We start from the raw sequence: 17108 nt of genomic DNA on the forward strand, positions 1-17108 counted from the left end.
GCTTCAAGCGGAGGAGTGAGGAATCAAACCCGGTTCTCCAGATTAGAGTCCCATGCTCTTAACCACTACACTACACCAAACTGGCTAAATTCTTTGTGTCATCACTATGGAAAATGTGGGGAATGTAGCCAGCAGCTGTTTCAGGAACTTGTGTCTGAAGAACTGAGGTGATGCGAGATGAAATTCTAGGACTACTGGGCAAATTAAAAAGTAATAAGCTTCTAGGTTGGGATGGCATATACACAAGGTTTCAAACTTGTCACTAAAATAGGTCTCTGTACTGGAGGACTACAGAGTAGCAAATGTTGTAGTGACTTTTTTTAAAGCCTCTAGGGAATCCAGAAAGTAGCCTAATATCTTTTCTGGGTAAATTAATAGAAATTGTTATTAAAGATAGCATTATTTTTAAAAAGTAGAATAAAATTTGCTAACACCTCTGGGAAGTTCTGTCTCACTAGCGTTTTGGAGTTCTTTGAGAAGTTAACAAATGTGAATTAATGTAGACTTTGTATGTTTGGGCTTTCAAATGGCTTTTGACATGGTACATCACCAAAACTCCTTAGTAAACTTTATCAGATAAGGGCATGGGTTCTGTTATGTGTTTAAAAATTGGTTACGCAACATGAAACAGAGTAGGAATAAATGCACTTCTCATAATGGAAAGTAGTGAGTCGTCCCACAAGGATCAGTTGTTGGAGCCAGATCTACTTAATTTCTTCATAAGTGATAAGTGATCTCAAATAGCGAATGAGCAGCATAGTTCAAGTTTAGATAGCTAATATTCAGGATGGTGAAAACCAAGGTGGACTGTGAGAAGTGGCTATTCAGTAAATGAAGTTCAGGGTAAGTAAAGCATAAGGTGATGAGCCCAGAAACAAAACATCCTAGCTTTAAATATGTTATTGGGGTCAGAAGAACTGAGAAGACAGTCTTGGGACTTTAGCTTACAGCTTGATATAAATGCAACCTGATACAGCAGCACTGGAGAGGGCAGATTTCATGTCAGGTATTTGGGAAGGGTTTGAAAAAGCTTAATATTGTAATGCCCCTGTAAAGACCTATGGTGCAGCCTCCTTTGGAACTCTCTATACTGGTATGGTGTCTTCCAGCCAACTTACCTTTATCTGCCCCCCTTTCAGCTTTCCTTCATTCCCTCTGCTTGGTATCTTTTCTCTAGGAAAGCTGTGGCCAAGTTGCATGGTGTTAGCTGGGCTGGGCACAGTTGTGCAGTGGAAAACCTGCAAGGACTTACAGCAGTACCTCAGTTTCCCCTTTTCCCTTTACCATACTATTTCTTTTTTCCCTTCTCCTGTCAGCCCCTTTATCTTCATCTTCCCATTTCCTCTTCTACTTCCTGACCATCAGCCAACCAACTTTTATCTGCCCCCTCATCTTCAGCAATATTGATTATTTATTCACTTTATTTGTATGCTGCCTTTCTCCAAAATGGGGACCCAAAGCAGCTCACATCATTCTCCTCTCCTTTTTATCCTCACAACAACTCTGCAAGGTACATTAGGCTGAAAATCAGTGACTGGATCAGTCACCCAGTAAGTACCATGACAGGATGGTGATTCAGATCTCAGTGTCTCAGATCCTAGTCTGAATCTCCAACCACTATTCCATACTAGTTTTAGTGGGGTGGCTACTGTTGAACAGTAGCAAGCAGCCAAGACGCAGTGAAATACGCAAGTCATGTGGTAGTGGGGTTGCCAGGTTTCCTGCCCTCCTGCCAGCAACTCCTGCTGTGCGTATTCAGTGTGTAGAGAGTGCAGTCCTTATTTTGTGGTTGTGAGAAAAGAACTGGAATAATCTGTGACATTCCTTGAAGGTTGTTAGCAATAATTCCAGGACTGACAGAAGTAAGCCATTCTGTATTCAATGGTCATAGATGCAGAGGAGTTAGCCGTGTTAGTCTGTAGTAGCAAAATCAAAAAGAGTCCAGTAGCACCTTTAAGACTAACCAACTTTATTGTAGCATAAGCTTTCAAGAATCAGAGATCTCTTCGTCAGATGCATAGAGGGCAAGAAGAAACTGGTCAGATATATAGGTGGAGAGGGGAGGGAGGAGTAGATGCAAACAGTATCTTCTGATATGGAGATCAGTTTGCTTCTGTTAGGGAAGTCCGTTACTTCTGATAATGAGATAACCATGCATAGTCTCTATTCAATCCCAGCCTGACTGAGTCAAATTTACATATGAATTCCAATTCAGCAGCTTCCCGTTGGATTTTGTTTTTGAAAGGTTTCTGTTGAACTACAGTGACCTTTAAGTCCTTGATGGAATGTCCTGGTAGATTGAAGTGTCCTCCCACTGGTTTCTGGATGTTGCCATTTTTAATGTCAGATTTGTGTCCATTTATTCTTTTGCGCAGAGGTTGGCTGGTTTGTCCAATGTACAGAGCAGATGGACATTGTTGGCACATAAGGGCATATATCACATTGGAGGATGTGATATATGGCGTCAACTACACTGTCTTTGGCTCTTACAACTGCTCATCCTCCAATGCGATATATAAATTTGACTCAGTCAGGCTGGGATTGAATAGAGACTATGAATGGTTATCTCATTATCAGAAGTAACTGACTTCCTTAATGGAAGCAAACTGATCTCCATATCAGAAGCTACTGTTTGCATCTACTCCTCCCTCCCCTCTCCACCTATATATATGACCAGTTTCTTCTTACCCTCTATGCATCTGATGAAGAGAACTGCTACAATAAAGTTGGTTAGTCTTAAAGGTGCTACTGGACTCTTTTTTATTGTATTCAATGGATAATTAAACCGTGGTGTTCACTGGCAATGAACATAGTGATGGTCACGAGCATAGATGACTTTAAAAGGAGTTTAGATGGATTCATTGAGGATAGATCCATCAAGGCTACTAGCCATGGTGACTAAAGTGAACCTCCACATCCAGTGGCAGTTAACTTCTGAATACCAATGTTGGAAGGCAATGTCAGAGGGGAGGCTTTGGCCTCTTTGCGCTGTTTGCCCTCCAGGGCAATCAGTTGGCTACTATGAAACAGAATGCTGGGTTAGATGGACCACTCGTCTCATCCAGCAGGTCTGTTCTTGTGTTTTGCATCTGTTTGCAAATAATCACAGATAGTTGTGCATAATTGCTTGCTTTCCAAGTTTGAAGCACCTGGATGTGACAGTTTTCTCTTGAACTGAGTAGTCTTTAGCGTAATAAATATGTAGCTGTTTGGAAAGGATGTAGCCATGTTATCTAAAGGTAGCATTTCAGTTACATATTTATTGCATTTTGCTGTTCAAGTGGCAGGAATATTGGTTTGAGGAAAATGGCAGTTTGCACTGTTGCTCTTATAGGAAATAGGATTGTATGAGTGTTGCAGGTACTTGTGGCTGATGATGAGTGGTGCAGTTATCCCCACTCAATAAAGTCTGTTTGATATTGTGAGCTTAAAACAAAAACAAACGCTTAAGACCAGTACCCATCCCTGCACCGTATCTTGCCATTGTATGAACCTTTGCACATGTCCTGTGTCAGAGACTGCCAGGTTAGATCTCAAATAACTTCACTGCATGCGTCCAAAGATGCATGAGTTAAAGCTTTTAATAACCTAAGAGTTCAGTACAAAAAGACTTCCTTGATAGGAATAACTTTTCCCTCCCCCTACTAGGTATATTAAACTCTTCAAGCACCACCGACTCTATCCTAACCCCCACTCCCTTTTTGCTAGGTTCCCATCAGTGCAGAGAAAGAAAGTACAGTGAGAGAAAGTAGAATAGTTATGATTAAAAATCCTTGGCCATGCTGATAACTGCATTCCTTCTTAGCATCTCACAGCTTCTCAAGCTGCATCTCCAGCACTCCCAAAGTATGTCAAAGATCCTATTAGCATTCCCAAAGAAGCCCAAAAAAGATCAGACCTGCAGCACACCAGTGAACCCCAAACCCCCAGAGTATGTTAGGGGCCATGACGCTGACATCCTGTTGGGTAAAAATGTGGACAGACTATCCCCATCTTGTCTTCTGTTTGTATTGTGTTCCTGTATTCAGAACTGAAAGTGGCTTCTAGGTTATAGCGGGTGGAAGAATGAAAAGTCATCCTTTTTAGTGGATGCTGCTTTAACTGGAAGGGAGCCACTACTGAGAGGAAAGAAGTAAGCAATACAAACTCAGTACAAAAAATCTGCAGCTGTAGGACTAGAGAAGAAAGAGCATTTCTCTAGAACAAACATTTTTTTTGTTTGATCATTTTATATGACATTTTGAAAAGGCCCATGCACATGATCTGTTCCGCTGATTGAGAACTTAGTCTTGTGCTTCTGCAATGTTTGTGGGGTTTTTTGCTATAGCCAGTGAAATAATATAGTCAGTATCCTACGCTCATCCAGAAGTCTGAGGTACAAACACCCTTGAAACACTGGCACATGACCGTGTTCTTGTTGGTTCTGCCACCCACTAGTAAAGTTGTAGTTGATAGGCAGTTGGGGCTTTCCACTAAATCCCTTGTAGAAACAGAGAGAGCCCGCAAACAACCATTTTATTTGCCTGTTGGCATGCTTCTTTCCTTGAGTGTTTTAAGAAATGTGGAATATCAAATACTTTACATTAATCTCTGCTTAGTCTGATATTGCATTGCTTGACTGGCAATATCAATTAAGGGGAGAACTTGCAACAATAATACCTGTAGTCCCTGTTGCTTTCTCTAGTGCATGGTAATTAAATACCAACATTTGGGAATTGAAGAGCGCCTTTCCCTGCCTCCTTTCTACCTACTGTTCATGTGTGGAAGACAGCTATAATCTGCAGAGGAACAGAATATTTTAAAGACAGTACATAATTCCCCGTGTTTACAGGGTTTGTTATGATCTGCATTACTATTGTTGTTGGTTACCTGAACTCTAAATTAGATTTACATTAATTCATTAGATGAAGAACAGTATAGAAACTCCAGGGTTTTTTTTTCAGTTGTACCTGCTGTTAATTAACCAAAGCCTGGTAGAAATTTTTGAAATGTGAATATAATGTGGCCGGGGGGGGAGTGGAGATGGTAGTGGAATCTACCTCTATATTTTGCATAATTAATTGAACAAAGGAAAAAAACACCCTACCTAAACTGATCTTGGTGTTTCGGGATTCAAAACCTAGCAGCATCCCTTGAAATACAAGTTCAGAGTGAAGAGGATTTGAACTTTTCAGCTGTACTTAGCTTGTATGGGTAAACCATTGCAAAGGCTGTCAAAAGCATAATATTTGAAGAACTGTAGTAGCAAGAACCATCCTCTATCCCCGGCCCTTTGTCATGTAAGTAAGGCACAGCCTTTGAGAATTAGAGATGAACTATTTGGATTGTTAACCTATGTTACATTTCATTATAACCTTAATTGTGAAATTGACTGCCTTCCATCAGTGTGCTGCTCAACCCCTATCTGTCTGAAGACTTCTCAACTTTTGGAAAGCTTTAAGGAGTTTAGTCTGATTCCAGTGTGCTAAATTGTGACTGAAATATAGGTATTTAAATTAACTGTCCTCTAAAGCACACCATGTCTATAATCTAGTTCACTGTTACTTAGTGGTTTTAATCATTTTCTGGATTTCAGGTTTGCACAGAAATCTAAAGACTGGGTGATTAACTGCCAAGAGCCAGCCTGGTCTGGTTTCTTCCTTACAAAATTTAATAAAGCTATCCTCATTGCATGATGAGTAGTCCAGCAGTGCCCTTTATAATATAAAAGATAGTCTTTAATGATAACCAAAGTGACTCAAGGCCTTCTGAAATCTATAAGTGGTTTTTTTTTGTGTTGCAGGTAAAAAACAAGATGGCACTATTGAAAATCGTAACAAAGGTAATAAGAATGTTAATATTTATTACATTTTTTCTTAACTGTGGCCTAGAATATTCTGCAGTAGCTCAGAATCTTTGCCCATCTATCATAACGGCATAACTAGACTAGAATGCATAACTAGAATAGAATGCAGGAAACCTGCCAACAGTGCCAGCCCCATCTCCACCTCTGCAATATCTTGATGTAATGATATTGAGGGACAGAATGCACATCATCTTAGAACATGGGTAAACTTTGGCAGTGGCCCCATGCTCATAATGGGCAAGTTATACACGAATAAACCCATGATTACTATAGAGCCTGTTATTTTTATATAGTTTGATGTGGGTCACAATTATTGACTGGCAGAGTTCCTCAAATTTTGATTGATTATTCACCAACTATCCACATTGAGTTGACATGAGATATGCTTCTGGAAATGAGGTCAGTTAATTTGATTTGGATATCAAAAAGAATAAATTTGGTTTCTCAGACGGAGCATTGAAGTAGGTTTATTCTTATAAATGTAGAATAGATCTCAAAGCACTGGATCTTCTGTTGAAGCTTACTCTAGAACTGGGTTTGTTTATATATTCTGCCTAATTTAGCAAAAGCTCAGGATGGTGCAGCCATGGAAATGCAGCCTCTAAAGAGTGAAGATGGTGGTGATGGTGATGAGAAAAAAAGAAACAATATGCCCAAGAAAGAAAAATCAGTCCTACAAGGAAAGCTAACCAAGCTAGCAGTTCAGATTGGCAAAGCAGGTATGGCTCTTTCAGTTCTATAACTCTGCATGGAACTAAATGTTTTCTAAATTTTGCAGTTTTCTGTTAACTCTGTTATCGCTGACTAGAGTAAATGCATGGTATTTGATTGTTTGAAAAACTAACATAGTTCTGTTAAATGAATTAGCAAATTTCATCACATTACTGTATATAATGGTGTGTGAACTAGGCACGGAAGAGATGTTTTTTGTTTTAAAGTTTACTTCATTACTTAGAGGAATATCTTTGTGGACCCTCTACTTGTTTCTCTTGCTTCTCTTCTCTTTGCTTTGGTACTTGATTGTTGTCGCATCTCCTCATGTTGGATTCTTTTTCAACTGCCCTTCCTTCCAGCTGCTGCCCTATAACTTCCCAGATTTGCTTTAAATATATGTATACATGCCTGTCTGCAAATACACAGTTGGAAATACCTTGACTGTTCTGCCAAGACTTTCTGCTTGTATGATCTTCAGACTCTTAACATCTAGTTAGCTCATCTAGAATGTCATCATAAAATTCTGCTGTGCATCTCACTAATGTCTTCATAGCAGTTTTATTCCTCAGATAGTGTTTGAGAATTAGATAAAATACTTGTCAGGCATTACAACATCAATCTTAGATTTTGTATTTAACCGAGTAATAATGTTATACTATGTATATGTGTAATACAGAAATTAACTCTCTCTCTTCTCTTAATAAAAGGATTGCTGATGTCTGCAGTCACAGTCATCATTCTTGTATTGTATTTTGTAATTGATACCTTCTGGGTTCAGAAACGACCTTGGCTTGCTGAATGTACGCCTATATATATTCAATATTTTGTGAAGTTCTTCATCATTGGTGTTACTGTCCTAGTTGTGGCAGTTCCAGAAGGTCTTCCACTTGCAGTTACTATTTCTCTGGCTTACTCTGTAAAGGTATGTATGAAAAATAGGTCTTCAGATTAGTGACTGACAAGTCATAAGCCATGGAATTTTTTCTTAAGCAGAACTTACTCTGTATAGTTGGTATTTCTTTAAGCCATAATGTACATTCACAAGTAGTGTGCATGGAAAGTATTCAGTAGGCAAGCTGAATAAGGCTGTTCCTTCTTGGGTCAGTTACAGTACGTAATTCTTACAGTAGATGTATCCTGCTGCTTGATCCTTAGCCTTGGCTGGGATCCAGTTAGGCCTCTTAGCTGTGAGACTTCTATCATGTACTTTACTGAGGAAAGCTGGCTAGAGCAAGCACGATAGCAGGTATATTCCTCAAATGAGTTTTTAAGAACTGATCAGATTGACTTGAATTTTGTGTTTTTTAGAAAATGATGAAAGACAATAATTTGGTCAGACATCTAGATGCTTGTGAAACAATGGGAAATGCAACAGCCATTTGCTCAGATAAAACGGGAACACTGACAATGAACAGAATGACAGTGGTCCAAGCTTACATCAATGAAAAACATTATAAAAAAATTCCTGAGCCAGAAGCTATTCCTGAGAGAACTTTGTCATACCTTGTAACAGGAATCTCGGTTAACTCTGCTTATACTACCAAAATTCTGGTGAGTATATATTGTATAGCTTTTTTCTTGAAACCAACCACACATGGCATAATCCTTCCAAATTTAAGCACTTCTGTCACTAGTTTTCAGTGGGAGAGTTAAGAATGTGTGTATGTCTTTTCAGCTGAAATTAGCACACCATTAGAGTGCTCTCAGTTTAAGGTAAATTGTATCTTAGATCAGTGATACTCAGTGGCTCAGGAGCCACATGTGGCTCTTTGACATTCCACTTGTTGCTCTTTTGAGCACAATTTACCCATTATGGCATCTGCCCATCTTTCAAAAAGTGAGCAAGGCCCTTTCTGTATGGGGGTTGTGGTTTGCCAGTGGTTCTCCCCTTAAAACAGCTGCAGCCAGAGGAATGAGAAAAGCTGCATAAGGTGGTGTAGGCCTTATGCCAGGAATGGAAATAAACGTGGATCTTTTGGTTGATGTTAACTGTGAATGTGGCTCCCCGTGAGCTGCACAGTGAGTACTGCTGGCTTAGTCCCAAACTGTTATGCTTCATATGGAAGAAAGGACGAGAATTTTCACCAGGTACCCCTCTCCCATTGAGGGGTCACGGAGATGGCCAGGAATATAGGGGAACAGTTGTTGTACTTGACCAAAAAGATCATGGAGGATGTTTTTGCTCACCAGAGACAGAGCTGGTGTAGCCTCTCAGCTAAATATACCAAAAGGGAGTTTAGAGACCCAGAGTAGAATAGCCTTGGAGAAGGGCAAGAAACAAAGAAGTAGCACAGTTACATGGCCTTATGTAGATTAGAAGCTGTTTAACTTATACCAATATATATGTTTTGTGGTGAGGCCCAAGTTTGGATGTGTATGGAAATGGCAAGAATGTCCAGCTTTATAGAAGCGAAGACAAAGATGGAGTGTATTGGTTTAGTGCCAAAAGATATTCACATCATCATCATTGTCCGGCTACGCCGGCCTTTTGTCCACCCTCACCACCAGCCCTGCAACAGCAGGCACCCCCTTTAGGCCCTGCAGCACAGCCTCTGGCAGTACCTCAGTTGCAGGAGCCCCTACAGGCCTCCAGGCCTCTCCCACCCTTAGGCCAGTTGCAGCCGACACCCAGGCACCACTCTGGGGAACAGCCTGCAGCCACTCAGCAGACTCACCTGTCTCCTGCAGTTGCCCAGATGGCTCCACTTCATCCAAGCTCACAGGAGGTTGCCATCAGCACAAGTCAGGCAGGCGCAGGCCCCAAGATGCCAAGGGAGCCGCTGGGGAAGGTTCAGAAGCAGCAGGGGCGAGCCAGGCAGAGAGCAGACCAAATGCCACACCCTAGGTGGGGATGGAGTGGGTGGGGCCAGGAGACTACAGAGTCTGCCCAGCCCTCCTATCAGATAGGCTGGGAGCAGGGCCAGTCAGGGAGACGGGGTGACGATTGGGGCCAGAGCCAGGGAGGTGGGGCCAGGGGAGGCCTTTAAATTCAGGTTCCTGTGAAGGCCGAGGAGGATTTTGGAGGGAGAGACAGCTGGAGCACGCTGCTACTCCCAGGGCAGGAGAAGGAACAAGGTGGTGCAGCCCCCTTCCCTGCCCATCTGAGGCCGGAGGACACCTGCCTGGAGAGCTGGTAGGATGGCAGGCCATCAGGAGAGGGCGCCAGTGAGGGAGGATCCTCACAATCATCATCATCACATTCAATTTATATATTGCCCTTCAGGACAACTTAATGCCCACTCAGCGGTTTACAAAGTATGTTATTATTATCCCCACAACAAACACCCTATCACACTTCTAATCACTGTTTCTAAATAGACTTTGGAAAAGAGCAAGAGTCCAGTAGCACCTATAAGACCTAGATTAGTTTAAAAACCTACAAATAACCTGAAGTAACACATCTTAACTTTTGGAACCACTTTTGGAATCACTCATTATTACCAACCCTCAGAAAAGAATTGATAGCGCTAATGTTGATGGCAGCTAAACGTTTGTTGGCACAAATGTGGAAATCAAATAAAATACCAGCAGTCACACAGAGGATGCACAAGATACGGGGCATGATAGCCATGGACAAAATTTCAGAACAAATAATAATAAATGACAACTCAGCCTTTCAGTCAAGCTTTATGGAAAGTTGGTTCCCATACTTCGACTATATCTCAAACTATGCAACCATAGACACTGTTATGCCAAAAAAATTAGACTTTGTATTTTATTAATTCTTATAATGTATATATCTTCATTCACCAGATTGTTACCTATTTGTTTTTCTTTTATTTTTTGAAAGTTGACTGTTAAAATTAAATATGAAAAATAAATAAAATAATAAGTAAAAAGTTACCTTAAAAACCCTACACATATGGGAAGCTGAATTAACTGGGAGATGCTTCTTAGAAGGAGCTTCTTGCTTTTGACCTGCTTATCTTTGGGGTACGATATTTCTATGGACACACATAATTTCTCTCCCCTAATTATCTATGTAATAGTAATGGGTGATGTATTTTTTTTATTTAGTCAGTGTTAAAAATGTAATAGTTTGCTTTAATAAAAGATTAAAATGGAAGCAGAGATTCTTTAATAGTATCACTTGTGTTCTAGACTCTTCTTGTTCTCTTGCTGTGAGTTAAATGACCTGATATTGGAAAGCTAACTAGATGCCTAGGGCTTCGTAAGTGCATTCCTAAATCTGAATCAGACCTGACATTGAGAACAAGTACTGGTTCCCACCCTCTTATTATTACTCCCTCCCCAACAGCAAAATTCTGTAGGGAGTGTCACACTGCTACAGAACTAGGGAGGACAGAAAATTCCCTTTTATGAGTGTCATTATACTCATAATTGTATCGCATCTCTCCTGTTTAACCTGTCTTGAGTCCTGTCACTGTATCTAATAGAAAACTAGCTAACCCATGTGTGGATAACACAAGCTACACAATGTGGTCATCCACAGACAAGGCGGTCTTTATTTAAGGCAACATCCCAAGAGAGCAGTAAAATGAATTTATAAATTAACCAAAAGAAACTGCCTGATGAGGACTGAAAATGCTCAAAAAGGGGCAGAATGCTGAGAGCTCCTCCTGTAAAAGGTTAAAGGTGGGAGGAGCTGACCAGATCAAGTTCATAAGAAGCACAGAACCAGGGTTGGAGGGAATAATGGGGCAATTATTTTCAATGTACATATTTTACTAAAGTATAAAACATACATTGCTGAAATGTTACTGAGCTGATGAAAAACGTTTCAGCAATTGTGTTCCTTCCAAATTTAGTAATTAGGAATATAATGTAAACCACTTCTAATAGTGTTTGATTGTGAACTTTCTTGGATGGATAAGTGAAAATTGATTTTTAAAAGGGAAAACTACAAGTTCATGCTTATTCTTCAAAGATCATTTAATGCTTTTAGAGCGTCATACAAGTGTAGCGTTAGTAGTGTAGTTCTGTGGAACTCAACTTTTTCCCTGATAGTAAAATAAATGGAAGGTGATAATTTCATGCCTTAACATAGGATATGGTTTGATAAATTTGCGTCTGCCAAAAAACAGATCTTACTGCCTTTCCAAGGGCAGCAACATTTCAAGGGTGCCCAACAGTAGCAATGCACTGTGGCCTGCCAGCTGTCCAACAGCTTCTCTGTGTTTGCGGTTCCAAGCAAGAAGCAAAAATGTCGAGCCATTTTAAGATTGCATTTGGCTTGCATTTGGATGGGTCAAATGTTGAGCAGCCCCAGTACAAGTATAAACCAGTGCATTGGTACCATTTCCTACCTACGTGTTTACAAATGAAAATATACTATAAGAAATTGGGGTTGTTGGTTTCTTTGCAAATGCTGAATACTAATAAGCAAATTTCCATGTGTCCTTTCAGTTAACTTAATGGAAAATATTTTTTTTCTGGACCCATGCCAAATGTTGAAAGAGGCTATGCATTTACTGTTACATGACACTGAAAGGAATCTAAGCATGGGCTCTCAGATCTACTTTTAAAGTGAGCTAATAAAGTACTCCCGAAATGGTGTTGTGTGTAATTTTACAGACTTCAGTATAAAAATCCTGTGGAATGTCTAATGGCCTACTGAATGTACTTCATAAATGTGCTCCCTGAGGAATCACATTTTTTAAAACTCTGCTGACAGTATTATTGCACTGTAAGCTACTCATCTAATTTCCATAGCTAACTTGTGAATCCAGTTCTGAGGTGTTAAATTTTTAATTGTAGCCAACTCTTCATTCTAACTGTAGCTTCTTTACTACAGTTCCTTCTCAAAAGGGCTTTTTCTGTCTTCCAGCCTCCTGAAAAAGAAGGTGGTCTACCCCGCCATGTTGGTAATAAAACTGAATGTGCCTTGCTGGGGCTGCTTCTGGATCTGAAACGAGACTATCAGGATGTTAGAAATGAAATACCAGAAGAGACACTCTACAAAGTCTACACCTTCAACTCTGTTAGAAAATCCATGAGTACTGTGTTGAAAAACGCTGATGGCAGCTTCCGGATATTTAGCAAGGGTGCCTCGGAGATAGTACTTAAAAAGCAAGTTACCTTTTTTAATTGGTCGTCGCTCACATCTTAAATTTTGAGTTACATTCCTAAATCACATCCTGGCATTCAGATAGCATTTTTTTTGTATTAGCTTCACTGGTTTTTAAAACTAACTAATTTAGAAATCTTTCCTATAAGATTAGTAACTGTCTAATCAATATTCTGGTTTAGCTGCTTCATTGCGTTTAGACCAAGCTATCTTTGTAATTCTTCAATAAATACAGGGCTGTGTTAAACTTGCCCTAGTCATCATGGAGACTTTGGCATAAATATGGTCCAGTAACCACTTTAATGCTAGAGATTAGCTACACGAAGGATAATCTTCCATTTAACCTAGCTGTTTCCATGATTAAGTAGCCAAATCATCCCTTCTCCTTTTCCTTAATACTTTCTGCATTATCCTCCCAGTAGTCCCAGTATGCTCTAGTCCCTTTATTCTTCTAAATAGAATCTTATGATTCTGTCGGTGGATCAAAGAAAAGAGTTAACTTGTTTGTTGGAAAAACATGCCAATTAAACTAAACATTAGTTTTGACCAGACAATTCATAATTCGTTACAGGCATGCTATGTTTAAACAGATATGAAATTACGATTTTAAAATCTGAAGTCTGATAAGACAATTCTCCTAACTCTTTTCCTAAAGTTTTACAAAACAAATGGATTTTGCTACTCTCTTGAGCCTGATTCTGCTTGCCTTTATATGTGGCTGGACATATATGAAGCATTTCCTGCTCAGCTGCATCTAAGTTAGCTTTGTTCCTTCCAAGCCATGTTATATAGGCAAAGGGGGTGGGACTCCCAGGAATTGCTCATAGAAGAGGGGTTAACATTCAGGCCACACCATAAATCTTACATAGTGAACTTTGGTGTATTCTCCTTCCCACCTTACCTTCATGACTACTAAACTCTGAGACAAAAATGCTCTTATACTAGGTGGTAACTAGTAATAGTACATGTATTGGGAGATGTATAAAGACCAGTTTAAATGCTACTCAAGGTACCTGTAATTGGATCTGTTCATAGCAGGTTGTGGGGAGAGACTAGGGGCAAGAAAATTATCCCATGCAATGTGCTATTTCCAGTATTCAATCTTTCTCTTCCCCAGACATATACTAGCAGTTTCAAGGACTGTTCAATCAGAAATTTGCTCATGTGTGTACCTTCTGTTGTATGCCTGCTGTCCTTCAGTGCTATGATCCTAGTTCAGTTGAGGCTACTTTCTGCCTCCTTTGAAGTCTTTAAACATCTGGTTTACTGTTTTCTCATGCAATGTGCAGTTTGTTTCTAAGTGTTTCTAAAATTTGAAAAAAATCTGATGCTATCCTAGAGTGTTCCTAATCTTCAAGGCCTTCATTGGACATCTGTAAATCTTGGAAGTTTTTTAATTTGCATTTTTGTTTTCAGGTGCTTTAAGATACTGAGTGCTAATGGTGAACCAAAAGTATTCAGACCAAGGGACCGTGATGACATAGTAAAAACTGTGATTGAGCCAATGGCCTCAGAGGGACTGAGAACCATATGTTTGGCATTCAGAGACTTCCCAGCAGGAGAACCTGAGCCAGAATGGGACAATGAAAATGACATTGTCACGGGTCTTACATGTATTGCTGTTGTAGGCATTGAAGATCCTGTGAGGCCTGAGGTATGGAAAAATCTCATCTTTACAACAGGATTTGAGTCCAGTGGCACGTTAGAGGCCAACAAGATTCTCAGGGTTATAGGCTTTTAAGAGTCAGAGCTCCCTTCTTTAGATGAAGAAGGTGCCACTGGACTCATTTTGCTGTTCTTTTGCAGCCCATTGTGGCAACCAACATAAAACTCTCATCTTTACAGAGTGTCCTTAAGAATTCTTTACAAAGCTATTCAGCTGTCTTCTCTAGGGTCTCTACCCAGAGGAAGAACAAATAAAAGAATTCCCAGACACTGTTTAGTTGCCTCTTGTGTTGATGAAATAATGTCTGAGATGTAGTTTAACCTAATGAAAAGTCAGTTTGCATTTTCATATTGACTGATTTGACCTCAATCTTCTAATCCCTTCAGTGAGTGAATAATGTAAATACTACAAATTGTGTCTTTTCTAGGAAAACACCTTACAATTGTGCATCATGTAGGGTGAATGTATATATCCCTTTTCTCTGTTACAGAATTGATACTTATCTTAGAAGCAAATTTCAAAAACAAATCTTGATATACAAAGAACCTTTATAAAGAATTTGTGTTTAACAATAAGACATTATTTCTGTCTTGTTAAACAAATTTAAAGCCTAGTTCTTGCTAACAACAGATAAGGCAGTAAACTTGTGTTGACCGTAAGACTTTGGTCTGCAGGTGGGGGCTTGTATGATCTGAATGCTTCCTCGACACAAAATACCTAGTTTTCTGTGTGTTTAGGAGTTTTTTATGGAGGGATCATTCAAGTCATTGTAAACCCTAATCCACAGTCATAAATTGAACAGCTGATGCAAGTTTACTGCTTCATCTAATGCATCATGAGTGCTAGGCCTTGGCCTCAGTATTGCAAGATTTTTTTGTGTGTGACAGCTGTGCAGTAAATTGCAGTCCCAGCTCCATTTAAGCCTAATACACTCCCAAATGTGAGGCAAATACATTTGTGGTAATGAGTTCATTTAAGAAAACAGCCAGAATAAGCCATAGAAATGTTAATTCCTTAACAAAGCAAACTAATGGATCACCTGTAAGAGAATCATGATTTTTAAGACAAAAAGGTGTGTTTGCAAAAAAAAACCATACGTAATGTGTGCTCTCATGTGCGCACACATGCGCGCACACACACACACAATCCTAATAACATGAAGGCGCATACTGAACTCTAGAAGTGAAGCTGAATTTCAGAAGGACATTGATACACACTAAAACATTGTGTGTGCCAGGGAGTGGGCCCAGTGTTGTGAACAGAGTATTTGAGTATTTCCTTGCTCTTGAGAACTACAATAGCAAACCATTTTTTGTGCATGCTGTTCTTTCTTATTCAGGTACCGGATGCAATAAGAAAATGCCAGCGTGCTGGCATAACTGTGCGTATGGTTACTGGTGATAATATTAACACTGCCCGTGCTATTTCTTTAAAATGCGGCATTTTGCATCCTGGTGAAGACTTCCTGTGCTTAGAAGGCAAAGAATTTAATAGACGAATACGTAATGAAAAAGGAGAGGTGAGTCTGACTGATAAATGTTCTAGTTTCAGTTGAAATCTTAGTTATGAAACTAATCTAAACTATCTTTACAGATAGAACAGGAGCGTATAGACAAAATTTGGCCAAAGCTCCGTGTACTTGCAAGGTCTTCCCCTACTGACAAACACACCCTAGTAAAAGGTAACTAAGTACTTTTACATTAATATGAACAAATCTGTTGTAGAAGTCAGTGTTGGACGGGGATCTGGGAGGGCTAGATACAATTTCCCACTCTGCCATAGAAGCTTTCTGCGCGACCTTGGGCCAGTCACACTTTCAGCATAACCCATGGCACTGGCTGGTTGTGAGGATAAAATGCAAGAGTACTGTAAGCTTTTTTGGGGAGAAAAGGCAGATATAAATAACTAAGCAAAGCTAAAACTGAAATAATATACCAGTTCTTGCATGAACTTTGGGTATAAAGAAAAAAATCCCAAACTGTCTTGGTCCATGATGCAAGCACACAAAGGGAGTGATATCTAGAAATGACTCATCAAAATAGTTCTTCATAGTAGTGAATATGGCTGTTTAATGGAGCTGGAGTTATAACTTGTAATATGACATAGCATACTTACACCACTTTAGCTCATAATAGAGTTCACTATAAATTTCTTATTTGAACTAAATACTAATGGTGCTTTGATTTTAGGTATAATAGACAGTACAGTTTCAGAACAGAGGCAGGTTGTAGCTGTGACTGGTGATGGAACCAATGATGGCCCAGCATTGAAAAAAGCGGATGTTGGCTTTGCTATGGTAAGGAATTGGACTGCTTTCCTCTGTGTACAAATGCAGCGACTTAAGCAAACTGCTAGGATGGGGGTAGTGAGTATTTAAACTATGGTGATGGCTAAATAAAAGTGTTGGCAAGATCAGAATTGGCTGCACCTTGTTCTGCCTGCCTAGCTTCTAGTTGATGCTGTTCTCAGGTGGCCCTGAAGACAAGTGTACAAGTCCGTGGGCACAATCAAGAATAAAATTTCCATCAGTGGAATGGAACTTTCCTGCCTCTCCCATCTCACTGCAGCCCAGTGTTTTCCTCTGAATGCTGCTTCTGGGGGATAGAGGATTCTGAGGGATGATGTTGTGGGTGGTCTGCAGTGAGTAGGAGGAACTGGTTTGAAATTGTCCCTCCCTTTCCATTAGTGAAAAATCTAATTTAGATCAAACCTCAAATCTGGAAACTTATCATCTGTTTGTTTTATAACTGCCAGTTTACTGACAATTTAAATAGAAGCACCTTTTCATCCTTTTCCTGTAGTTCTGGTGCATTTTCTTTTCTGGGAAAGTAGTAGTGACTAGTTAGATCCAAAAT

At 39.8% G+C, this 17108-nt stretch overlaps 1 protein-coding gene across 3 annotated transcripts in view; it reads left to right on the forward strand.

Annotated features, from left to right (window-relative positions):
* The window catches only part of ATP2B1 (ATPase plasma membrane Ca2+ transporting 1), a 92555-nt gene that overhangs the window by 64045 nt on the left and 11402 nt on the right, over positions 1-17108 (forward strand). For all 3 annotated transcript variants that reach the window (XM_054987724.1, XM_054987723.1, XM_054987725.1), the window contains exons 7-15: positions 5783-5821; positions 6409-6564; positions 7267-7481; positions 7868-8110; positions 12348-12589; positions 14004-14241; positions 15593-15772; positions 15847-15934; positions 16443-16549. In XM_054987724.1, coding sequence (XP_054843699.1) covers positions 5783-5821; positions 6409-6564; positions 7267-7481; positions 7868-8110; positions 12348-12589; positions 14004-14241; positions 15593-15772; positions 15847-15934; positions 16443-16549 — 1508 coding nt within the window. The remainder of the gene's footprint in view (positions 1-5782; positions 5822-6408; positions 6565-7266; positions 7482-7867; positions 8111-12347; positions 12590-14003; positions 14242-15592; positions 15773-15846; positions 15935-16442; positions 16550-17108) is intronic.

The sequence above is a fragment of the Eublepharis macularius genome, chromosome 9 (genome assembly GCF_028583425.1).
Source record: "Eublepharis macularius isolate TG4126 chromosome 9, MPM_Emac_v1.0, whole genome shotgun sequence".
Lineage (NCBI taxonomy): Eukaryota > Metazoa > Chordata > Lepidosauria > Squamata > Eublepharidae > Eublepharis > Eublepharis macularius.